Source organism: Pyxicephalus adspersus, chromosome 9, assembly GCF_032062135.1.
Source record: "Pyxicephalus adspersus chromosome 9, UCB_Pads_2.0, whole genome shotgun sequence".
In the NCBI taxonomy this organism is placed as follows: domain Eukaryota; kingdom Metazoa; phylum Chordata; class Amphibia; order Anura; family Pyxicephalidae; genus Pyxicephalus; species Pyxicephalus adspersus.
This window is the reverse complement of record NC_092866.1, coordinates 44,634,476-44,661,746: the sequence shown is the minus strand read 5'-3', so window position 1 is coordinate 44,661,746 and position 27,271 is coordinate 44,634,476. Positions and strand designations below refer to the sequence as shown.

At 37.9% G+C, this 27,271-nt stretch overlaps 2 protein-coding genes across 6 annotated transcripts in view; both read left to right on the top strand.

The window, feature by feature from the left end:
* The window catches only part of MRPL23 (mitochondrial ribosomal protein L23), a 706,510-nt gene that overhangs the window by 141,662 nt on the left and 537,577 nt on the right, over positions 1–27,271 (top strand). The window lies entirely within an intron of this gene.
* The window catches only part of SYT7 (synaptotagmin 7), a 251,363-nt gene that overhangs the window by 215,068 nt on the left and 9,024 nt on the right, over positions 1–27,271 (top strand). For all 5 annotated transcript variants that reach the window (XM_072421753.1, XM_072421756.1, XM_072421755.1 and 2 more), the window contains 3 exons: positions 2,888–3,158; positions 6,107–6,276; positions 20,027–20,141. In XM_072421753.1, the coding sequence (XP_072277854.1) occupies positions 2,888–3,158; positions 6,107–6,276; positions 20,027–20,141 (556 nt within the window). The remainder of the gene's footprint in view (positions 1–2,887; positions 3,159–6,106; positions 6,277–20,026; positions 20,142–27,271) is intronic.

Genomic DNA, 27,271 nt, shown 5'->3' with positions numbered 1-27,271 from the left:
CTAAAAAGGGGGGGCTGTCTTATTTGATGGCCCTGCCTTATCATCGGGGAAACACAGTAGCATTCTTCCCTATGACTATCTGTATAAGAAGCATTCTGCCCACTAGCAACCAATGTAAGAAACCCTTTCCCTACTGGTGGAAAGCAGCCAGTTGTTCTTCAGTGCTCATATGAAAACAGGTAATATGACGATAGGAGAAATCAAAGAGAGGTGATATGAAAGATAGGATAGATGAGCACAATCTCTTGATTCCCCTTCACTGTCAAGGTAGGTATAGCAGATAAACAACAGGTTATCCGCCTTGTCAGACAGAGTTGTGGTGCTGTGTGACAGAGATGTGTACATCCCAGGATTGTATGGACAGATATATACTTTTTGGCAGGTAAACAGCTTCTTTATTTGTATTGAAATATTTGCCTGGAGTTCATCTTCATGGACTATCACACAATTGCTTGATTCATGTGCATATGTTGAACATATTTTATTGTGATTTGCTGCCTTTCATAATGCATTTGTTCACATTCATTGATACACTTGAACAAGTGTTTTCATGCATGAACATGCACAAGCTTTACTTAGGTCTGTAATGCCACAATTCACTTGCTTTATTATGGAAATGTTTGGTTTAAGACTTTGAAAATGCAAAGCGCAGCAGTGATGTAAGCAATTCACAGGAGCCAGATTTTTACCATTAATAGGGGCAGTAAAACTATGATACATGATTTCTAATTTGTTGTTAATGGAACTCCAAGGCACACAGCTAATATTTTAAAAGAAGGTTTAAAAGCCCTATAAATTTAACTTTTTTCCAATTGTGTAGTTTTATAGTCAACAACACTGACAGGATTTAAAGTGGAACTAAACCTTCCAATTAAAAAAATTGCAAGCAGGTGAATTCTTTATTGCAAAAGGGAAAAGTGATGTCCCATCTGCAATAAAATACCCTTAGCTCCCTGGTTATAAATTTTTGTTTTTGCACTCACCTGTCCTCATTCCGTCAGGGGCACGCCCTTGTTCACACCATCTTATTCCTGGTCTTCAGCTATCTGGGATGAAATGCTTGCAGGAGTTTATTCATTACCAGTCTTATCCTGGCAGCCTATGCTGACCTGCATATGAAGAAGACTTCATCGCCTGTCCCTTCTGCAAATAATTGCCTGTTCATAATTTTTAAGTGTGAAACTATAGTCCCATATTAAGATGACTAACTGTACTACAACAATTGACCAAACATTACAATATATCAGGAAAACAATTTTAAAAATTGCAGCCATAAAGCAGTACCATAGTGGTTATCCAGGTATAGCTTTTTTTTTGTGGAGGGCTCCATTGTTTTAACTTTAGGGGTCATCTTAGAACCTGAAAGTTCTGGTATATTATGTTAAATTTACTGGTGGCCAAACTTTCAATAAAAATCTACAGGGGAGAAAAGATTTAAACTGTTCACTTACCAAGCTGAATTGTCACCTTTCACAGGATTCACTTCGCTTAGTGAATGAGATGATGGTTTGTTTTGCAAAGAATACTCAATAGAGTGCTTGATTAGATGGTTGAAGTCAACTAAGTGGATATATACCTTTGAATGGGGATAGTTAAGTTTTGCAATGTGAGCAGTCTATATTCCTTATCTTTAAATCTAGTGTAACATCCCAGGAAGGTACTCATAAATCTAACATTTCAATCTTAACTCTCCCTCGACTTGAAGTGTTTAACTTCCACTGACGTTACAGGTTTCAGTGAAACAAATTTAGTTTAATGTCTTCTTCCTCCTCCTTCTGTTTTTTCTTTTGTCTGTTCCTCTTTTTCTATAGCTCCACCAACTCTCACAGAAATGTACAGGGTACAAAACAATACTGATTTTTGTTATTAGTCATAGCTGAAAACCAAATAAATAATTGAAATGCATTGTTAGACTTTGGAATTGCATAGGTTACCATTTTTGTAAAATGCTTATTTTAAATTATTATTAACAAGTGTTTTTTTCTATACTGGCATCTATTTCTATTAACACCTCAATGTGTCATTCATATGCTGACAAGTGCCCAGCAGGTATTAGATGTTAGCAGAAGGTGTGAGACATTTCAGCCTATACCATTCTCACTATACTTACATATTACTCTTTTTATTACCTTATAACTGCAGATCTGTTACAGTTAAATTACATTTGTCACTTACATTATGGCATCAGATAATTTTGTATGTTTGCTTTCCTGCAAGTTTGTTTTCTTTTTATTTTTGGGGAATAATTGGGTAATGTCTGCTACAGTGGTGCATTGCTCTTTTTTCACAGCTAAAATTGTATTGCAACAGTCTTTTAGTGTAGGGCAGAAAGTAGAGGAATAGAAAGGTCCAAGTGCCTAAGAGCTGATAACACCTGGCATTGGAAAAAAAAACGAGAACTTGATATTTGAAAAATAATAATTTCATTTGGCTTGTGCTTTCCTTTCCTTCAATTTTCCTCTCTCCACATTCTTCTCTGTTCTCAAATATTTCTCAGAACATTGGTGTTGGTCATTTGTTACTCACATCCTAACCTTTAAATGCACTCCATTTATTATGAGCATGTTGCATTCATGGAGTGCACTTAAGGCTGAATCTCAGGCAAACTGGATAAATGAAATACATGTATAAGTACTTTTTTACCTACTGTTGGCTTCCTGTGCTGATCCTCTCTCTCCCACATGTAACAATGGTATAGTATGTAAAATTGCAGAAGGCTTTGATAATATTTGCATTTATATGTATTAATAATATATTTTATAAAGGAGCACAATTTGGGCTACTAATATTTTCATAACATTTTAACATAGTAAAGAAGCCAGTCATTTTAGGAACAGTCAACTAAACTGTTACTAACATTGAGCATTTGTGTTTTTTTCCTGGACAGCTTTCTCCTGGTTCAGATGAAGAGGATGGGCATGACACAGCAGGAAGAGAGACTCTTGGGCGTATTCAGTTTAGTGTGGGGTACAACTTCCAAGAGTCCACACTTACAGTTAAAATCATGAAAGCTCAGGAGTTGCCAGCTAAGGACTTCAGTGGGACCAGTGATCCATTTGTGAAAATATATTTGCTGCCTGACAAGAAGCACAAGCTGGAGACCAAGGTGAAGAGGAAAAACCTCAACCCACATTGGAACGAGACCTTCCTCTTCGAGGGTGAGATGGGGAGGGAAGCAAAGTTAAAGGCTCTATGCCCTTGCTGTTTTAACCCTATAAGGGGGTCTTCAGAATTATTATGCATGATGGAGCCACATAACTAATAATGGGCTCCCCTCTCCCTACTTTCCTTCCCAAAGGCAATCACGTTATCAGCTCAGAATCATATTTGTTTTCCCAGCATTCTTGTGGAAGTTCACAAACAATATGTAAATTAAAAAAAATAGATATTTTTAGGTTATCAAAATATGTTTACAAGTATTCCTACTTGCATAATTTATTGCTACTATAATAATATAGTCAGATAGTGCTCCCAATACGACTGGGCGGTGCAGCATTTGTATTGTTTGTTATATCTATAGTTAAGCATACGTGCCTTGTACAGGTATTTTTCGCTAGGATGTTTATATCATCAGTTAGGATCTGTGTAACTTAAGTTCCGCTAAGGCATCATACTTCAAAAGCTGTGTGTCTCTAGCCAAATAGATGGGGTAAAGTAATCTGTAACAAAGCTCATAAATATTAGATGACACTTGAACAACACAATTTTAGGTAATCAAGCAAACCCAACTGCTTTTTGGCATTAACAGTATCAGAGGAGAACTGATAACAAAGGTTATTTAAAAACTGTTTGAGAGATGATAGGGGAATAATGGGGAAAGGAGGTAGAGAACAAGCTTTAGGTTTGCTTGGAGTTCACTCTTAAGACAGGAGGGAGGGCTGTTATAATTTCAGTAAATGGGAGTGATAAAGGGGTTTTCTGCTCACTATAATGTGCAGCATGTGTACAGAGTATAAACTAGAGGCTAGGAGAGTGACCGTGCTCTCTCCTTCTTTAAGTCAAAAGAAGCAGTGCGGTATGAGCCATAGAAAGTGCTTCCATGCACTGACATGCCCACTTCATTGCCTGCCACCATTTCTAATAGGTCATTTGTGAAATAACTTTCACAAGCATTTTCTTTCATTCAGTCTTTCTAGATTGTATACTTAGACATTCATACATAGTTCCCATTAAAGTACAAAACAGTCACTTTTCTCAGCTTGTAACCAGACTCAAATGGCTGATCACATACATTTTTAAATACACAATGGAAGAGTTTGAATCCCTAATGTGTGTGAGACAACTTACATTACCTGTCTTTTTAATAGGCTGTCAATGCATGGCAACAAACCAAAAACTGGGCCTGTAGAATTTTTTTCACAGGCACACTACAACTGTCAGCATCAGCTTTACATTGGGGTGCCTTTCTCAATGCCACAGACCACAGAGCGGTAACATTTCCAATTTTAACATCTGTTTAGAAGTAATACTTGGCATTCTAATTTACATCATACTGACTGCGTTTATTCACTATGGTTATTGGTTCTCTATTTTCCTTCTATAAAATATCAGCAGGGTGGGCAGTAAAGAGTTACGTGACTCAATTGCATTTTATATCGATTGGTGATTCCAGGGATGAGGTTTGTTGGCCTTAAATTCCCAGTTCTGAATTCCAGACACCATGAACTCAATTTCTTTCTGCTCCAGGCATGCTGGCAGATCTATGAAGAAGCAGATATCTCACCACCAGAATTCCTGAGATATAATAAGATGACATAGTGGGTGATTTAACCCAATAGTGTCTATCTGTCCATCTTTCAATAATGATATTAGACAAAACTTTTGATAGAGTAGGGAAAAGGTAGGGTTTTGTGTGTGCTCCAGTTGGGCAGTAAAATTTTACTAAATTTAAAAACAAAATTCTCATGCTGCCTGCACTGCCAGTTTTCAGTGTATTGTAGAGATATATTGCCTAAAAAATCTTCAGAATCTGGCATCTCTAGTTGTAAAAGGCTGCGTACACACGTGCAATAATTGTCGTTGTAAACGAACAATCCCCTACAAATCGTTCAATAATTGTTAACAAAAAAAGTGCACAAAGACTGGTCAATGACGCCAACAATCAAGGAATTTTGCTGGAAACTAAGGACTGTCCCGGTGGATCTGATTGGGCAGGATCATTGGTAATCTATTATGAGTACGGTCATTCAGTGATCGTGGATTGTTCTGTGATACACTTTCTCCTGTACATGTCACTTCCTGCATTGTTCAAATGATTGTATCTAGTGTGTACATTATTGGTGGATTATATTTGAACGATCGTTACAGCATGTACAGACTTGTGCACAATACCATTGTTCAAAATAATCGGGAAGAATCGTGCATTTTCAAGCGATAATTATTGCACGTGTGTACCTAGCCTTAGAGACCTGGTCCCCTGCAGGGCTTGGTGGTTTCTTTGTTTTGCTCGATACCATTGTGATAGTAAGGCCCTGAACCCTGAACTACTGTGGGGGGAGCAGGCACTGGAAGCATTGGATTCTGAAAGCTCTTCATGTTTTGGCATCTCTTCAATTCAGTGAAGACTGACAACACAGAAAAGTATTAACAGTCATTTTTGAAAGCCGACAATTTTATTATTATTATTTCTTTTTTACTAATGATAGAGATTCTTTACCATTCTCTTGCTATATTAGTTAAAACTATTATACATACATTACCATACATTACAATACAAATATGTTTGTTAACTACATTGATCCTGTACATATTTCTTACAAATAAGATACAGAAAAGATAAGCAATTTTAGCAACTTTTATTTTTCATAAGTTTACACAAATTACTTTTCAGGCAATGTATAAGCCTAAATTGTATATACGGTAACCAGTGGTTATGATAAATCACAGCATTATTTTCAAAGATGACATTTCTGTGATACGGGTCTAGTCATTATATACCTTGCATGTCCTATAATATGATTTTTTTAAAAAGACATGTTATATTCTATGTGCTGGAGGCCCATCTTGGGTCCTGGCATTGCCTAGATAAATGTTCCTGCACACTTCTTTTTATTCCATTCCCAGGAACAGAAACCTAATACAGCACTGTCCAACTTTTATCTTGTAGGATTTCCATATGAAAAAGTGGTGCAAAGAGTTCTGTATCTGCAAGTTTTGGACTATGATCGATTTAGCCGCAATGATCCTATTGGAGAAGTATCAATCCCCCTAAACAAGATAGACTTGACACAGATGCAGACCTTCTGGAAAGAGCTTAAACCGTGCAGTGATGGCAGTGTAAGATAATTGTTTGTGTTGTCTGTCTATTACACAGCTTATGTCTCTATTTCAGGTACATTATGAAGATGTTTATATGCATAGCAGGCCAGCTGTTAAAGGAAGCTTTACTATTTCAATAATTTCATCACTGTGCCAACCTCTAAACCTATCCCCTGAACTGCTGGCTGCCTGCCTTTCGTTATAACCAGCAGTGGGTGCAATTAGGATTCACTGGGACTCACTACAACACAGCAACATTTAAAATAATAGAAAACTGACTTTTATGAAAAGTGTTAGATATAACCATACCCATAGACATTATCATAAAGGCAATGCAGGGTAAAATATTAAATCATCTTTATTTTGACTATTTTTAGTAATTAGACTGCATTGTATATGTTTTTTTGGTCATGCCAATTTCCTGTAGAATACAAACATAAACATATTCAAATATGTTTTTGAAAAAAAGGGAATGTTCTTATGCCCCGCTCCCATATCTCCAATCATGACCACATATATAATACGTAAATAAGAAGATAGAATTTTCTCCTCTTCAGACGTAGAATGACTCGCACTGGCAATAACTAGATGTGTTTTGTTACATCTGGCTTGGTATGTTTAGTTGTCTTTATGTTTTCAGCCTTTTGAAACAGAAAGGGTATTGCACCCCAAAATCTTGTTCCTCATTAATTGCACGCCTCTAATAAATGTGAGGTGAATCCTCTCCATCAAAATCTGTGGTCTAATACACTTTTTTTCTCACATTGAGCTGAAGTTCTTATCACATTGCTTTAAAAGAGTTAGTTAATTTGCATTGCCTATTTTAAACTCAGATTTGACGACAGGTATTTTGGATCTGTGGTCATACGGTTTTGTTAGTTTCTTTCAGGGCTGTAAATCAGAACTGTTTTTTGTGTAGGGCTAGCACAGACACTTGTCAGCTTTGCGGTCAGCGACTCAACAGGGGGGAAATTCGTTTTTCCAACAATAAGAATAAAAAGGTAGGAGCATACCATATTTTTAGATAAGGTTCTGTATTTATCTAACCAAAGTTCCAGTTTACTTTTAGGGATAGATAACACCAATGTGTGTGTTATGGACCTAAATGTTCAGATTCATGTGAAGGGGTTTAGTCCATGGTATTCACAAGTATTACAATGCACTGCCAAGGTCAGAGTGTCTTTTTAAAGCTCTTGTATTACTTGTTTATGTGTAAAAAGGTAAATGTTTAGGTGTTAGAGTCTCCTTTATTGTCAGCAGTCAGTTGCAGGTAATGGCAGCCAGAAATTATCACTGTCACCGCTGAAAACTAATGTGTGATATTTTTCAAAATTTAATTTTCTACGACTTACTATCTATACAAATTATAATCAGAGCTAGGAGCTGGGAAAGGATTTCTGTATAAGAATATTTGTTACAGAGTATTTTGCGTGATTGATCAGGTTGTTGCAGATGGGGCCATTTGCATATGTTAATATTTGTATTGCTAAACATAAGCCTCGTTTAGTGGTAACAGTGCAAGTAGCTGATTCACTCATCAAGCTAGATTTGGAGAATATGTGCATAATTAGGAGCATAACATGTGAATTTTCTTCCCTGTCTGTGACTGACAGAAGGGGGGACAGCTTGACAATCAAACCTTCTTCGCTTTGTGAATGTGACAGCATTAGTCACACTCCATTCTACGTCTACTGCTGAGTGTGTACAAGAGTGTGTGTTTTTAGGATTAGGAGTTCTACAAACCGTGGGCTTTCAAGGTGACCTCCCCTTTATCCCAATGTACAGGAAGTTTATGCATTATTCATTACAACACTTTTTTATTTTTATAAAACAACAAATATGTCGCTTTTGTGAGGTGATCCTTCTAGCTAAATGTGTTGTCACTGTTTTCACTGTTATTATGGGAAGAACAAATCAATTTGAGAATCAGTTTAGTGCAATACGTCTTCTTTATGTAACAAATAACAGATTTTGCAGTCTACTTAACAGGTGCATGCATATTAGTCTACTGAGAATCAGGCAGTTATTGATTTTTTATGGTCTGAATTATAAGTTGCAGGATTCTGTGCAGATTGGATAAATCTCCATACACATATTAATCTACTGGCAGATTTTCTACAATGTTACCCAGACCAAAAGAGACAAAACGTTTTTATAACGGTACTTGTCAGGTTGTTCAGAACTTCAGTTCCTAACTTCTGCCATGAATCCTCCAACCGCAGAGCTCGAAAAAAGCCTCTGGATAAAGCTGTGCCCCATGACCAAGAGCATGCATGCAACATTTAGCTTCTGATTGGTCTTAATGATTCCCCTCTTAGTTTTTAATAGGAGAGGATTTATGGTTTGGACAGAACAAAAACTGACTAAATCTGCCAATGTGTGCTGTTCTGCATCCAGCACCAGTGTGAGCCTTAATATTATGTCACTTAGAAAACACAATGGTAGACAGATTTTTCTAAGTAGAAAAGAGTGGAAACAGAGGGGCAGTGAGATAAATGGAGGGGCTATGTAGATTCTCACCACATAGCTCTATATGATAGTATGTATTCACTAGCTGCATTCCCTAGGCAGCCTCAGTCAATAATCAAATTAGATTTCATGGAAATATCTTTAAGAATATATAATTGAAGGGACTTTAGTCTTATTCTCCCACATATGTCGCAAGAATTAGCTCCCAAGTGAGAGAATAAGACTACCGAATGATTGATTTGTTTTTTAATATGTACAATTGTCTTGTGTTGATGTTTTTTTTTTCTTTTCCATTTGTATGTCAATGGAACAAATTAAAAAAGTCTAATATAGTGTTTTAAAATTTGACTGGTGTAAAAATGTTTTGTTGATGCCTCTGAAATCCCTTCAATTATGAAAAGTTCTCTTTTCTCCTTTAAAATATTGTAATAATGGGCTGTGGCATCTATGTGTAAATTTATGACAGAATGGAAGTAGCAGAATTATGTGTATGATTTTGATTGGAGAGTATGAATGAGTGAAATTAAGAGTTTTTGCAAAGTCGGGGAAACAGTTAGACAAAGTGCAGTTATTGGGGAAGGCAAGATGCATTGGAATCAATGAAAGTGAAAACCTTTTGTATTCTTTAATGGAGGGAGGGAGGCTTAGGGAAGCACCTTTAAACTATTATAGACCTCTTCTTCTGATCCCTAACTCTAATGGTACCTCTTTAACTCTAGAGTTAACCTTTATTGTAACCCCATCCCCACATGTAACACAAACTAACAATAACCTGAACTCTAATGCTTTGTTTATGAACAAATGGCTGTGGTAGCGCTGACATGCCAATCACATGACTGTTTGTTTTTCCACTGGGTTGGGATCACTTGGCTATTTTACACAAAATTTTGGCAAACATAAAATCTGTAACTTTGCAACAAAATAAAATTCAATGAATTGTCCACTCAACCCTGGAGGAACGAAACAATTTATCTGTTAATATGAATCTGTCACTAATATATAGAAATCTGTCATTAAAACCCAGCTCTAATCCTGTCTTTTAACAGACATAAACAATTTGATTTAAGAGATATGTCATGATTCACAGATTGATCCAATCTCTATATTAGGTTATTCAGACCCTATGCTTATGTAGAGTCCACCATTTGAAGAAAAGTTTAGGCTATATTATACTTTAGATTACCAAAAAATTACATGGTACTAGCATTACAGATTTTTAATAATATTAATAATAATTATATTAATAAACATATGAAGGTATGAGTCGCTAGTGGTTCAATTGTAAGGTGAAATACAACAGCCTGTCATGTAATATCTCACCAGAATAAAATGACCCGGATAGCTGTGTCTTTTACCTCTAGGCAATCTAATATACTCATTTAGAATTATTATGATTGGAATAATAAGTATTGCAGCAGGATTCATAAGATATGAAAGGCTAAAACCTAGTAATCAAACTTGGAAGGATGATGACTTTAAGCCAATGAACATCAGAAAAGGACAGATTTCAAAGTAAAACAGTTTTGACAGATGATGGAGATTAAAAGTAATATGGGATTATTCACGAATACAACATTTTAAGGAGGATTGATTGTAAAGGGTTAGCATAATCTTGATGATAATTGGAACCTTTATATTGTGCAAAGAAATGTTAAATGGTTACTATCTAGAAATGTTTAACTTTTTGCCATTGTTATCAAGTATTTGTACAGCAGAGATATATTACACATCTCATAATTTAGTGTGCCTATTCATAGTCTAGGGCCAATTTTTGGGTGAAAGCCAATTAACCTACCAATATGTTTTGGTGTTACACTGAACAGAGATATTCCTTTTCTTTTCTGCAATAAAACAAGACGTATCTACCTGTTTGCAACCTTCTCAGCATATCTCAGTGCCAATGGCATAGAAAATAAAGAAAGGGAATCTGTGATTTCAGTGCCTTTGTTGTAAACTTTAATGGATTGCTATACAATGCCAATAGCTACAGGAGTGAAGGCATGCTTTGAAAGTGTTTTCACTACATGTTTAGAATATTTAAATAGGGGTCAAAGCCATTTGTGGGCTGCAACAAACATCAATAGCAGTTGTGAGCAATGGCCACCCCGAAGGACTAATTGAGTTATGGTGGATTAAATGTGCTCTAAACAGAACACATTGAGAATTATAAAAAATTGAATTGCAGCTTGAGATCCCTACTTGATCCACTATAACACAGATCGGGGACTATAATGAAGAAAAATGATGGCTGCGCTATGTTTGTGTGTCTGGCAAAGTGCAGACAAGTAAAGATCTTTTTGGGGCTAGTAGCTCATATGTGCTGAAATACCTACCACCACCAAATAGGTAGTTAACCTGGGCCCCAGCCATCTAAGACCTTCTAGTGAAGTAAAATAGGTCTTATTACGGGTGCTGGGTTTATTGCACATTCATTTACATTTTTCTAAATAATAAAAATACTATTTATTAACACTTTTCTGGTCTGAATAAAGAATAGGCAGTCTAGCAAACCTGAGTTTCTATGAGGGGACTCAGACCTTTTGACATTCAGATGCCACCTTGCCAAGTCAGGAAAAATTGGAGAATCCTGTGCCAGTAATTTATTTTACTAGGGCCTGCCTAGTGTTTTCTCCAGGGGCTCTGTTCGAGCTTAATCTAGCTCTGACTATGGAATTTGCTCTGAAGTATACATCTTCTCATCTTCTAGTTGGACATTCTTGTTTTGTCCATTCACCAGCTGTCTCTTTTAGTGCTACTGTCTCTCTTTTGTGACCTCATAACTCTGCCCCTCTTTCGGACTCACATATTCTTTTCTTAGATCTGATGTTGAGCATGTATAAATAAATAGGCAATTTACCTACAGAAAGTGTTTATATTGCACTAAAATATTCATGTAGTCTTCACATTATTCCACTGGTTATTTTCATACACTAGTAAAAGGAAAATGGAGCAGTTAAGAAACCAGTGGTTTTTATTGACAGTGTTTCTACATAATTTTTTCATGAGGTAGAGATAAAATGTAATTCTCTAGGATCCATTTAAATCACTATGCGTAATCTCAAACTACCACATGCTGATTCTAAAAGAAGATGCATATATATATATATATATATATACACACACACACACACACAAGTACTGTGCCAGGAGTGGTCGGATAATATGTTCACTGTCTTAGCTACAGCATCATTTGAAAAAAATACAGAAATATGCTGACTTTGCTAATTGCATATGAAATGTAATTGTATTGGCTCCTTTGTGGCTGAGTTAAATGTTAGATATCCTTTAACCTCCTTTTGAGGGACCATTACTCTAAAAAGTTAACAAGCGGACAAAAATATTATAATGTCATGCCATCTGTTACAAATCGAAGGAAATTGGAATGCTGCAAATTCTGCCTTGAAAAGTAACAACACAATCAAAATTTTTACAGATTTTACTAAATGCATTTTGTGTTTTGATTGATGTTCTTTAATCTTGAACATTAATGTGGGTATTAGTATTTCATCTCCTGTAACGTATTTAGGAGAGGAAAAATTTGCCAAGTCAATCATCCCAAACAGATTAAATTAGGATTATCATTCTGTACCAGAAAATCACAGTTGAAGTTAGAGATTAAAAAATACCATGTATGAATTCCAAAAGTATAAGCAATGTATATGATAGTCAAAATTCAATCAAACCTGACAGTTTCTGTGGACTCTTTAAATGGTTTTAAGCAGATTTCAATGTTATCCATTTATTCACAGAACGTGTAGTTATTTTGATCACTAGAACAGATCTGGATCTTTTTATGGTGAGGACATTGTTTAGGAAAGCAAAAATAAATGAACTTCTCCTTGATTGCACTTTTAAAAATATGCATGTATAAGTATTATCTTTTATTTCCATATAGCGCTAACATATTACATAGTACTTTAAAAAGTCCTTGTCATGTCACTTATTGTACCTCAGGGGGCTTCAAATCCTTACACTTAACACCAGCCCCTAACCTTAAACCTAACTGTCTCTTAACCCCTAACCACTCCTAACCTAGTTAAACCACGTTGGCACTGTTTTATACCAGTCTTGGGTATGAATGGCTCCATAAATTATGTGTCCTGAGAAAAAAACTGAAGAGTACTCTGAAAGAATGAGCAAAAGAGCAGCCTTGCCCCCTAATTTTTTTCAAGCAGATGCTCATTCAATTTTGGTAAATCTAACTAAACAGAGGGCCAAATATTGAATCAAAAGGAGAAGATCCAGCACTAGCACTAGCACTAGCATTCATTGCATGGTAGGACTAAGGGACAATCTGCTGCAAGATGGAGCAACCATGTCTCTGCAAGGCAGAGTAAAAAAAGACTCCCACGGGCCATGAATATGTGGGACCATAACTGGAATAAAATCTTGAGCTCTTAATGATTAAATATTTTGTGTGTTATCCTATTCCCAGGGGTGTCCATCTTCACTACCTGCTTACATGCCACTGTTGATGTCTGTATAAAGGCCCACATTCCCTTATCTGCGTTCATGCAGGATATGGCTCGGCAACTGCAAACACAAAATAATCAGAATTTTGGGATTTACCGAATGACAGGCCTTGGACACATGACAATGAAAGATATAAACTATTAAGTTACAAAGTCAAAGGACAGCTGTAGGGTATAGCAGATATAGAGCTGGTTTTAGTTTTTCTACAGAGTACAATTTGACACATTGGCAGATAATGTAAACTTACACAAACCTTCTGTCCATAGAAATAGTTTACATGAGCAATACAGACACTGATATGTATCCATAAACACAGCTTGGACTCCTGCCATGTTCTTTATTTGGAATGCCCATTATTTACAGTTCATTCATCTCTCCTCTTTGATAACACACAGCCATTCCACTGCTTGTCATTGTCCTAAGGGCAGACACACAGTATCACAACATAAATACAGCAATTCAAAGAGCCAGCAAATTCATAGAAATGAACATGCAAGGGATACTTTGTATCCTTTTGCTTTGCTAATGATATAATTGCATGTTCTCACTTTGCATATTTTTATCACCTGTATTGCTGTGTGTGTGTATTTGTGTGAGCTTGTAACAAAGCCAAGAATCTGGAGAGCTGAATGCACGCCTTCTTACTACAGACTGTGCTGGTTCATAATTCCCAATAAACCAAGAAAGGCCCAGAGTGAAACAACAACAGCAATAACACAATTAGCAAGATTGTCTGCCACATTTGCAAATGACACTAGCACTGTGCCTAGGAGCATAACTGGAAAAATCTGCAAAATATTATTGGAACTACTTAAGATTCATTATAAAATACATATCCCAAATCTGTTCTCAATTTTAGTGAATTGATTGATATTTGCAGGTGACATAAAGCTTATAAAAATTATAAATGTAAAAAAGGATGCTTAAGCTGGAGGTAAGAAACCCATTCTGAGTCAGGGGCTTGTAAAAATAAGAAGGTGGGGACTCAGTCAAGATAGCGAGGTCCCTAACCCTGTAAAAGCCATTGGAAATCCAACAATGAAATTGGGTAGGGTTGTTGGAACCCAGTGGAAATAGCAGGTTGTCAGCAAAGGTGGCCAGCTGTCCTGCACAGACAATAATTTCCCAGAATACTTGACATCATCCCATATGTGTAAACTCTGGGGAGCAAGGGGCACCGAATAACTATCCAGAAGGAAGGAGCCATTTAAGAAAATATTTAAGAGCATATGACTTGGTGTTGTTGACGCAAACCCCATACTTTGGTGAAAACCTCTATAACCTGGAAAAGATTTGGGATGAAGGATACTGGGTTCATAAGGAAGCTACATCATCAACAAAAAGGCTAATCGTATGATGGTATTTCTAGTTTCTTGACCCTGTAATTGGACTTTATAAATAATGCTATCAATTCTATAGCCAAAGCAAATAGTAGTGGAATAAGAGAGGACATCCTTGGCGTTTACCCTGCTAAAAGGAGAAATAATTGGGATTGGACACCTGTATATTATTATTATACAGTACCATCATATTACACAGCACTGTACATAGTCCATAGTCATGTCACTAACTGTCCCTCAAAGGAGCTCACAATCTAATGACCCTACCATAGTCATATGTGATTATTATAGTCTAAGGTCAATTGTTAGGGAGAAGCCAGTTAACCTAACTGCATGTTTTTGGGATGAAACCAGAGTACCCGGAGGAAACCCACGCAGACACAGGCAGAACCTGCAAACTCCATGCAGATAATGTCCTGGCTGGGGATCGAACCTGGGACCTAGCGCTGCAAAGGCCGGAGTGCTAACCCCTGAGCCACCATGCTCTAGGTTTAATAATAGAGAGGAAATACAACCTAAAATTCAGTAAGATAGTAGCTTCATTAAATGGGAAAACGGTGTCAAATGCCTTCCTGATGTTCAGTGATAGTAGAATATCTACAATGTATCCTGTCCTTACAAGGTGATTAAGATGAATGGATATATGGAAGCTATCCCCCACTTGTTGCAGCATTCCTGTGTTGAATCCTCTCACTAAAATCATAGCTAGGAGTCTAGATTGAGCAAGAAGAAAAACTTATAATTAACCCAGACCTATGGTTTCTGTTAGGTTTGGGTATCATGTAAATACCCACAGTCCGGGTAGTTGGTTAAAGAGGTGAGTTAAATAGAGGATGAGCAGGGTGATTACTTTCTGCATTATGTCAAAGTATACGCGTTTGGATGTTTGTTAGGTTTCAGATACTTGATTGCCCATTGGGTCTTCAAGGGAGTGATTGGGGTTTTCAAAAATTTAGAGTAATGAGTCAGGAAGAGGGGGGAGGTGCAGGGTATCAAGCAAGAAGCACAAGCTGTATAGGGAGACAGGCTCTTGACATGTGTATAGGGCCCATGGGTGAATTCCACCAGTATTTTTTTGGGGGAGGCAAGAGGAACCAAAGTTGAATGAATGTGCAGGCATATCGGTTTAACCACTCTAGTGGTGTGCCATAGGTGATTGGCTAAAAGAGTGTCAGGTTTATTTTCTTTCATATAGAACTAGCCCAGTGAAGTACCTACTGAGAGATGTAGGAAGATAAGGGATTGCACGCAGGTTCTAGTTGATGCCTGATAGACCAGGATGAATTGTGCCAACAGAGTAACAAGAGGCTTCTCTTGTTTTTGTCTTACAGGAAGCAAGCTGAATGAGATGTCTATGAATGATTACCTCATAAGTGTTCCACAGAGTGCTATTCTCACAAAAGAAGTATTAAGAGTGGAAAAAATCCACAATCACAATCTCTTCTTGGCTGTTCATACAGCGAGGCTAGTGTGAGATCACATGATAGTCTGACCAGGGTATTGAGAGAAATTCACAGGAGAGAATCAGGAGAAGGAAGTTATGATCTATTCTGGTCCAGTTAGCTAGGTTATATTGCCCCAAGAGTTTAGCAAGAGGATCCAATAGCAGGCCCAGACCTAACAGACTAAAGGGATGGGGGTATATCTTTTGTTAAAAGAGGAATGGATAACAAAATCCTTTCATATCCGCAGTGTGCCTTATTGGCAAGGTTGTATCTCTATGGGAAAGTTAAAGAAAAAATGGAAGTGGTTTACTATTAAGAGCATAGGAGATTATTGTGACATAAGTATCACATAACTGACCCATTTAAATAGGATATTGGCCATTTGGATCCCTCTTTTATGAATCAAGTGAATAGTAGCAAGTGTTTAAAGCCTACAAGGACTCCTTTCTGTTTAGAAGGCCTATTAGCCATAAATATCTGTATATAGTATGTACTGGGTCTCCTGTAAACAAGTGACAACAACTTAGTGGCAGCAACAGTGGCAGAATGCCTTAGCTGTTTAATAGGGGAATATAAACCTTGTACATTTGGGCTAAGCACAGAGAGTGGCATTACAGGACATCAAGGCAAAAAAGTTTTCCAGAGGATTACATTTCACTGTGGTCTGTACAGAACCCCATGCCCCTCAGGGCAAAAAATTGGAAAGTTTTGTGTGTGTGTGAGGGGGGGGGGTGCGCAAAAAGGGGAGTAAGGGGGTAAGAGTATAAAGGGAAAGCAAATAAATCTGTACATATAAAAAGAAAGAATTGTTTATATGATCTTTACTCTTAGTGTATATGCATACAATATGTATATGTATATGAAATTGTACCGTAGTTGAAGGAAAACAATTCTCCCTAGGTCAGTTACATACATTGCGATTATTTTAGCAAATATATCATTATCAGTGCAGGCATATACTTGTTCCCGCTCTGACACCTAAATCCCAATCACTTATTTGGTCCTGATTGCTATGTGGGAATGTCTGCGTGTCACAGATCAGTCACTTCATGTTACAGACATGTGGGAGAGTCATATAATCATCAACACGAATCATTTATGTGTATTATTCTTTCAAACACAGGTCCAAAAATATTTGGACGAAAATATAGTAATGATGGTATTTTAGAACTCTAGAAGTTACATCAGTTGTTTTTAACATGTGGATAATTATAATTATACAATTGACTGACAAGCAGTTCTGTGCCCACATGTGGGCTGTTACCTCATTATTTAATTACCAATAAAGCGGGCAAAGGATTTACAGTTAGTTTCAAGTGTAAAGTTTGTATTGTAAAGCCATACCTGTAAATTCTCTCTGAGATACAAATACAAATGAGATATGAACTGTCAATACAAGTAAAGAAAGCAATCACTAGGCAGATAAAGCAAAAAAAAAAAAAAAAAAATGAAAGACAGTTGACAGTGTAAAATTATTATTATATTATTATAAGATAAGACCTTGCCAGAAATAATATAAAAAGTTTGCTCAGAACTGGAGCAATATTCCTAGTACAGATAAAACAAACATTAACATGTAACAGGATGATGAAAAATGATGAGTATGGAGAACAGAAAAAATGGTTTATAATCCAAATATTGCCACTTGGAACATAGTGGAGTCAGTGTTAGAGAAAGATGTGTATGCAACCAAATTAAATGTTACTACCTGTGTTTATTAATGACCTGACTGCTGACACTAATAGTATGAATAATAATTGAAAACTTACATGTGAACAACCCAAGAGATGTTGGACGCAAAGAAAAGAATGTCACCTGACCTCAAATCAGTTGAACTTATATTTCACATTAAAAACCAAAAGCTGACAAATCAATAAAACAAATGACAGCCAAAGATAACTGCATTGAAGGTCTGGCATCGCTTGGGAAGCCACCCAATATTTGGTAAAGTTTATGGGTTTCAGGCAGTCATTTACCAATAAAGTATTACAAATAGTCATTTTATTTTTGTTAGCATGTCCAGTTACTTTCAAGCTCTCAAAGTTGGGAGGGCTAGAGCAAAATGAATGTGATTCCTAAAGGCTCTTCTAATATTTTGTTAAAGCCCTAAAATTAGAGTTAAAAGCCTATACAATTATTTTGCTCAATGGCCTTATTTAAAATAATATTGTGCTGTACAGAGCCAAATGTGAAAGTGAAAATGTTTATAGACCTAAGGCTAAGTACACATGGACTAACTTTTACTTCTGATCCAATCAATTAGACATAAATTGTTTGGATGTGTTTGTAAATACAGATCAAAGGCAAACAAGTCATGTCAAGTTTATGAAGGATCAATTAAATTCAATAGGTTCACCCCATCCCCATCCACAAAGATCAAAGGGTAGAATCTCATACATCTTATAACAGTCTTTTTCGGACTGACTACTGACATTTTAAGGACAAATTTTCCAGTGGATCTTCTTTTGCGTAATAGCAGAAAATTGTGTGCGTGTGTATAGAGATTGTGAGTTACTGGCTTGCAAGATTGTGGATGGTGTATGAGTCATGTACACATGGTGGGGAGCTCCAGGGTTTATGACTGACATACTGGATTAACTTGTTTTGGTAAAATCCTATAACGTCCTGTTACAGGTTCTGAAGCCAGGAGGTTTTGCCTTCGTGCCTAGGTCCTTAGTGCAGGAAAAACCTGCTTAAACTATTCCTGTCTTTGTGCATAGTTTACCTCTGCTATTATCAGCTAAGCCCATCCTTAAAAAAGTTATCAGCTCAAAACACATGAAACATTATTATTATTACACAGCATTTATATAGCACCATCATGTTACGCAGCCCTGTACAGAGCCCATCCATAGACATGTCACTACCTGTCCCTCAAAGGGGCTCACAATCTAATGTCCCTACCTAGGTCATATGTCTTTAAAACAGTCCAAGGTCAATTTTTGGGGGAACCCAATTAACTTAATGTGGGAGGAAACCGGAGTACACCCACACAAACACAGGGAGAACCTGCAAACTCCATGCAGGTAGTCCTGGCCGAGATTTGAACCTGGGACCTAGCGCTGAAAAGACCAGAGCGCTAACCTCTGAGCCACCGTGCTGCCCTACATTACTCTTTCCTTTATAGACATTTCTATTACTGGAAACCAATACCAAGAGAACTATGAAGGTTGCCCTTGCTGAACTTTACTTCTATAAGTGCTTGTTTGCCAGTTGTCATGCTGATCAAATGACTTTTATTTTTTCTGAGTTACCCACCTGGAACATGTATTTCTATAGTATGAGCCTGATTTATTAAAACTATCCAAGTCTGGAGAGAATACTTTCATCAGTGAAGCTGGGTGGTCCAGCAAACCGGGGATGGATTTTCCAAAAGTCATTTGCTAATTGTTAGCAAATGTTTTCAACCCTGAACTGGATCCATTCCAGGTTTTCTGGATCACCCAGCTTCACTAATAAAAGTGTATCCTTTCCAGCCTTGGAGAGCTTTCATAAATCAGGCCCTATGAATCCACTGGTTGAATGCTTGTAAAATAATTGAAGCATATTGAAGACCATTAGACTAGCTACCAATGTCTACTATTTATTGTTTAGATTATGTTGTTTTCATTAAATAATAATTACTCCTTATATTTTTCTCATAACTTGACTCAAAGCCATAAAAAAACACATATATACATACATACATACACTTCACACTATGTTTATCTTAGTTAAGTACATATCTATTGAACAGACACAGGTGGGAAGTGTGCTATTGTATTTTAATCCCTACAAGTGCAAATCATAAAAATATAATATTGTTAATAATATATTACTGTTGTTGTTTTTTTTTATTAATAAAACAATCGTCATGCTATTTTGATGAGTGATAATTTTCATCGAGCTTCAAGTTTTACATTTGTGAATATAAATGAACTGTTTACCTGTTTAAAGTACTGGAACCAAAAATACCATCTCATCTCTTCCATCAATAACTATCAACAAATATTTAAAAATGCTGATGTAGACTGGTAATTTCAGCTTTATTGTGCATTACAGGGAAGCCGTGGTGAATTGCTGCTCTCCCTTTGTTACAATCCCTCAGCAAATTCTATTATCGTCAACATCATCAAGGCACGGAATCTAAAAGCCATGGACATCGGGGGAACCTCAGGTTTGTACAAAATGAAAGCAAACATATGTTTGAAAATGTTATTTATATTTTTAAACTGCATTATGCTAATGTAGTATTAATAATATTTTATAAAAAATATATATTTTTTTTTTTTAAAGAAAACATATCCTAAGAGAAATATCCTGGTAATATTTTAATGCATATACTCTCCTAATACACTAATGTGGAGTAAGCATCCTGCAAGTGAATCCACACCTTATATTCATATTTGTACCTAATTGTGCAAGTACTAGATTGACAAACTAGGTTCTGCTGCTGTGCAGTAGATTTAACTTGTTTTGAGTCATTTCACAATTTCAGTAGTAGCAATAAGCAATACTCCTTTTGGCTAAAGTTTTCTTGAAACCTTTCGAGTCACTCTTGTAATAAATCCAAATATTTAAAAGCTTTAGAACAAGAAGAGTGACACAAATTTCCACAATTACAGATACCTGCCTTACCTGACTGTCTAATAGACTATAAGTCAGCATCAATACATTTTTGAGGCCCCCCAAACTTTATGTATATATATTTGATGTGAACTTTGATCTGCACCTGTGCCCAGAGTTTGACCACTAAACAATCCACATTGTTATCAGGCAGTAAAAGAATGGTATTAAACCCAACTTTGGGCTCACTAGTTGCTTTTAATATGAAGGTATTTTTCACTCATGGTTCACTACATTATATTCACATTGTTTGAGACTTCACTAAAGCCTCAGTGACCTAAATATAAGTCAGTTCTCACACTTTTCAGTAATTTGTCAAAAAGTCAGCAGGAGCTGCTTATATACACTGTGTATATAAATACTGATCAGATGCAAAATCGAGAAGAGATACAACCTAACCTATTTTTGTTTTTTTTTTCAATTTCCTAATACTTTATTTTTAGTGTTTTATTTAAAAAATGTCAACTAAAAATAATTTGTGTTATTGTCTCAGTTTAAACAGTTTTTTTTACTTTGACTTGTGAAAACCCAAAAAGAATTAAATCATTTTTTTGCAGGATAATATTACTAAAATCAAATACCTAAATATGCATTACTTTGTTATCCTATTTAATGACAAAGCTATTGTAAGTGAACAGGTTCATGGCAAAAAAAAGTAAAAATTGCTCTGGAATGGATTGGGGTGGTAGATGACGTGGATTTTGTTCCTTGCAGTTGCAGTAGCCACTAATAAACCATCATTGTGCTGCCAGCCTGAACAAGCAACAAGTGCTTTAGTGTTCATAGTCATGGCACACGTTCATTTTAAATACACCACTGATTGTCACTTTCGATTTTTATTCTAGTTCATTTTAAAACACCAATATATAGTACACTTTGCCATGAAAAGAAGCCTGAATGCTTTTAAGCTATCATTCTTGCTAGTAACTTTTTTATAACCCATATAGTAGTACAGCTTTGAATTCGTTTCTAACTTCACATCTTAGACACCCTCTTCCTGTCTCCAATTTCACCTGTTTTTTAATAATCCCAAAAAAACCTTCACCAACAAAATAAGGGGGTACATACCTGCTATCTGATGTATTCTATCTTACTGCCACACTGTGATACAGAAAACACAGGTCAGTGGTGTTACCCAGCTATCCAGCACCAGTTATCCACTTATAGATAGATAAATATCCAGTTTTGTCCCTAGTATCCAACTATAAACTCTCACTTTTTCAGCATATTGATCTCACCAACTAATATGCTGTTCTTTGGACTGTTTAAGTCATTATTTATTGAAGCGGTATAGAAAGGATCTGAGCAAGTATAAAATAATCCAGTTTAGAGGAGCTGGAGTTTGGTGGCCCTCTGAGATGCTGGGCACGATTTTATGTGTAGGTTTATTTGCGTGGTGTGACTGGAAATAAATTTAAAATGATGGCAAAGCATGTCTAAAAAAAGTAAATTAATGATTGATTCTTGTGGGTTAAATTAATGATATGCTGCATAAAGAGGATTATGAAAGGAGAAGTTCTGTGCAGTGGACTAGTCTCTCTCTTTCAGGGTAAGAACAAGAATCAATCTTGAGCACAGTACAGTTTTCAAACTAAAAATGTAACCATGCTTATATATATATATATATATATATATATATATATATATACACAAAATCATCAAATAAAGTAATTTTTTTTATTCTAAGGTTTTACATATCAGGACCTAATATAAAAATCATCAGGTCCTTAGCAGGTTCTAATATTCTTTTATTCTAACCTCGGATGGTAAACAACAACACAAGCAGATTCCACCATATCATTATTTAATTAACAAATGGAGAAGCCATGTATGAAAAACTAAGTATACTTTATGATTTAATAGCTTGTAGAAATAAAAGCACTATGAAAAAAGTAAATTATTTGTTTTCTTTTTGACTTTTAACAGTCCCTGAAATCATAGGGGAGGTAATTTGGACTTCTTTTCTTTATAACATTGCTTCAGTTTACAGTGGTTTGCAGGCGATAATTTATGCACAGCTCTTTTAAAGTCCTACCACAGCATTTTGTTCTGGTTGAGGCCTAGTGCTGAATTTCCTGGGATGTCCAGAATAAAAATAGAAACTGTCTTGAATGTTTTTTTCACTTTTGAATATTGTTCCTCAATGTAAAATGATGGACTTTAAATTGTTTGGAAGGTCATTTATAACCCTTCCCAGAATCGTGAGCAACAATAATTACTTATCTGAGATCATTGCTGATGTTGTGTTAACACACACCTGAATGTTCCAGACCAGGTGATCACACTTTTATTGATCATCAATACATCAAATGCATTTGATTAGCAGCCCCTGGCTGCTTCATACCTTCTTATTTCCAACAGATGTGGTAAAAGTGTATTTTTTCAAAGGGTGCATTGTTGATTCTTTATTAGGTAAATAATGACATGGTGTAATTAGTAATGTGGGGATAAGCTTTAAAACACACTCACTGCAGATAGGTACTGCACACTTTAGTTCCGATTTCAGGGAGCTTTGTGCACTTTTATTCACAAAAGCACAAAGAAACTCCTGTGTTTTCTTGCAGGGGATCAAAGTCATCACAGAATTAGATGCAAAAACACAAAATTTAGACCTTGAGGGAGACCTATTTCTAGCTCACAGGCTACACACAGCCTTTGCAGCTGGCCCACCTGGACTTTCCCCCTGTCACAAAGAAAGGTGCCTTTTATTATCAGAGGCCATGTGCATTCCATTCCTTCTAGGACACTCCGGGCCTGGATCCCAAAAAAAGGGCTATAAATATGCAGCAATATATTAAATATTAGCCTTATTCAGGCTGCACTAGCATCTGGTACCATTGCTGGCTAACCAGACCCTCCACTTCCACTTGAATCTCTTTCTGGCTAGAACATACACTTCACTTACACCTGTATCTATTTCTGGCTAGAACATACACTTCACTTACACCTGATTCTCTTTCTGGCTAGAACATACGCTTCACTTACACCTGAATCTCTTTCTGGCTAGAACATAACCTTCACTTACACCTGAATCTCTTTCTGGCTACACCAGACCTTTCATTTGAACCTGAATCTCTTTCTGGCTAGACTAGACTCTACACTGGCCCCTCTGCTGGTTAGCCAGGTGCAACTGGAGCTAAACTAGCAGAGCAGTCAAGTGCTGCACTTGCTGGTTTTGGACCAAACAAAAAGAGAACCAGGACCAAATAGGGGATTTGGCTAAACCACAAGGGAGTCAGGTGTAAGTGGGGCCTGACACTCCACTTGCACCTAGCTCCCCTTCTGGATAGTCTGGCCCATCCTTTCTCCTGTCACTCTTGCTCTCTCTTCTCCACGTTTCTTTCAGCTCTGCTCTTGCCATTTCTGTCTTTTTTCCCATCTCCTTTTTCCTGTGGCTCTATCAACTCCACCTTTCTTTCTTCTCTAATCTTCTCCTAATTTGTATCTTTCTTCTCCAACCTTCTTCTATCCTGTCTCTCTCTTCTATACCCTTTGTCTTGTGTGTCTCCCTGCTATGTGGCCTTCTTTCACCATGTCTTTTTCAGGGACTTAGGAAACTGTCCACCCCTTTATATGTATATATGTGTGTATGCACATTCTCTGTGTCTTTGTCTCTCTCTCTCTAATATACTTAGGTATACAGAGTTTATGGTTACATCAATGACTTCAAAGTACCTGGGTCATGTGCCTGTAAAACATGTTCAAATTTTTGCTCCTTCATCATTGTGCTAGTAGTGGTGACACGTGCTAATAATCAAATTGTCAAGTGAATTTGATTATCAGCACCAGGCTGCTACTTACCCTCCTAATAACACATGCCCTGTTCCAACTAGCAACTGCCAGCACAGGACAGCTTTTAAAGTAGCGAATGGGCCCAGAACAAAAACTCTTGACTAGGGTAGTGCGGATCCGGTGCCCATGCTCATTTCATCTCCCCCCCAAACCTTCAATCATTTATCCAAATATTACCTCCCTCCCCTTCTTACCTCTTATTTAACAATTACCTTAGCTTACCAACCACCCTCTCCTATCCCTTTCTTTATCAAGACACAACACTTTCTTTGGACTTAAAATTGGCTGGCAAGCAGCCGTTTATTTGTAAACACAAATAAATTACATAAAATCTGCATAAATAACCATAAATACAAATTTAACCATAAATAACAATAATTACCGATAAATACCATAAATAACATACATAACATTAATATTAACCTTACCACTGTAAATAACATAAATAACTATAAATACCTTATAGATAACTCCAATTATTACCTTTTAATAACCTTTACTAACCCCCAACATTTAAAATGTTAACCCCCCCATTTTACTTTAGACTATCCTCCTAGTCTACTACTTTGAGTGATTTTTCCCAGGCTGCAGGTCTTGAAAGGTAAAGCCCGCCTCCAGTTGCAATAGTTGCAACCCACCATAAACCGCTGTTAAGGCCCCTAGGCCCACCTTGCCTCAGGGGCCCACCTCAACCATCTTAAGGGGGCACTCCACCACCCGGGATGCCCCTTCACCACCAAATTACCACCGGGCACTTACCTTCCCCCAGACCCCAACCGCCACAGCGCACAAGGGTGACCACTCATCCTTGAGCGCCCCTCCACACTCGCAGGGCCCGTTGCACACCATCCTTCAGGCCCAAGAACCACAGATCCGTCCCTTTGGGGTTCTAGTGTACACCATCCCCCCTCAAGTACTGCCACGTCTCCTCCTCCAGTTCCCTGTGCCGTACAACCACTCCTCCATGCTTGGCCAAAAATCTACCCACCTCTTGATTAACCTTAATCCGTCCCCTATTGACACCTTCTACAGACCTCGCACCACTCCACGTGGTCCTAGCTACTATGTCTGACCACACAATCAACATCCCCGGGAATTCTACTTGTAATCGTAAAAGATCCAACCTAATGTCCCTGATAGATCCCTGGTGCCTCTTTTACCCAACTCGTTACCACCTGCATGTACTAACAACACATTGGGCAGTTTGTCCAGCGCTGCAAACTTCCTGACCTCGGGCACCACCCGACTCGATAGCAAACCTGGAATCCCGATCCATCGAACCGTGGCTTCAGACCGAGGCACCCCCAGCTGCCTGCCGTCCATCCTGACCTTGGCTCTCCGGGCACCCCACAACACATAGGAATGTCCAAGGATCCACACCAAGCCCGGGTCCAAACCTGCAAGTAGAAACAAACCATGCCAACCCACAATATGCACTGTAATGCCTTGATCACCCCCCTCCCCTGTCCCCCCATTTTCTTAATGACAGACTCCCCGACACCCCACCTGGCCGCCCCAATGCGAAAGAAGTGTGAAGAATATTCCTTATTCCGTACTCCTAACCTACTCAAACCTTGCCGGAAAACTGACACAAACTGAAAACGGGACAAAAACGTCCCATCCTCATGCACCAAAAGGGGGCCCAATCCATGAGGCCTAACCTTCACAAATTCTACTAACGACTGCACTGGGCAAACCCCCGCACCTACTAAAGGAAAAAGTTCCACCTGAAAACCTTTTCCTAACTGATCAGTTTTAAACTTCCTATTCTTCAAACTTACCTTATTCGGATGAAGCACCACGTCCTCCGCCAAAATCCCCCCGGGACGGTTTTTGGCCGGGCCAACCAACTCCCCAACCCTCATGGCCCCAAAGAACGCCATCACAAAGGCAGCCTTAAACAACAATACCTCATACCTCCCAAAAGAAAGTGCCTCCAAACCCCCCACCAAACCCTGTAACAACTCAAACGTCAAAGGTCTCCTGCTGTCCTGAACCTTCCTACCTCTCCTATACCCTTTAAGAGCCTGACGCACAATAAACACCTTTGTTACATCCTACATTCCCCTAAACTTGAAACCAAACGCCAAGCCCGCCACCAATCTGTTCACCGCTGCAACCGACACCCCATCCGCAAATTTTTTGGCCAACATACACAAAACCCAGTGGATTTGCTGCACCGCAAACAGTCTAGTCTAGCCAGAAAGAGATTCAGGTTCAAATGAAAGGTCTGGTGTAGCCAGAAAGAGATTCAGGTGTAAGTGAAGGTTATGTTCTAGCCAACCCCTTCCCCGCCCCTTCCGGAGCCGTGCTTAAAGCATCTTGCCAGCCCGTGGTTACCCCCACAGCCCGAACATTCATGTCAAAATCGACAACTCCCCCCAAACTTGCGACCCCCTTCATTGTATAACCAGCACACGCCTTTCTTCTTAGTCCCCGTCTGCACTCCCCCCGTCTGGGGCCCGCTATTCCCCCCCTGAAAAAGCTGCGCCTCCCCTTGCTGCCCCACTGCCATCAACCTCATCCACAAACCTATGTCCTTATGATCCCACCTCAATGACGGTCTCACCGCCTTCCTCTGGCGAAACTGCTCATCATAACGCAACCAACATGCCCCCTCATATTGCCTATATGCTTCCCGAACAGTATCTAAATAACAAAACAAAGCCGCGCATTGATCCGGCTGCTTTTCACTTATCACACCCGCCAAAATGCTAAAGGCCTAAAGCCAATTAAGAAACCTGCGGGGAATCAGCCTTTGCCTCCTTTACTCACTCTCATCTTTCCGCCCGTCACTCCCAGACCCCCTCTCTAAATTAAAACGTTCCAGCGGCAACAAAGAAAAAATGTCTACATATTCCCCTTTTAAAATCTTTTCCCGAACTTCCT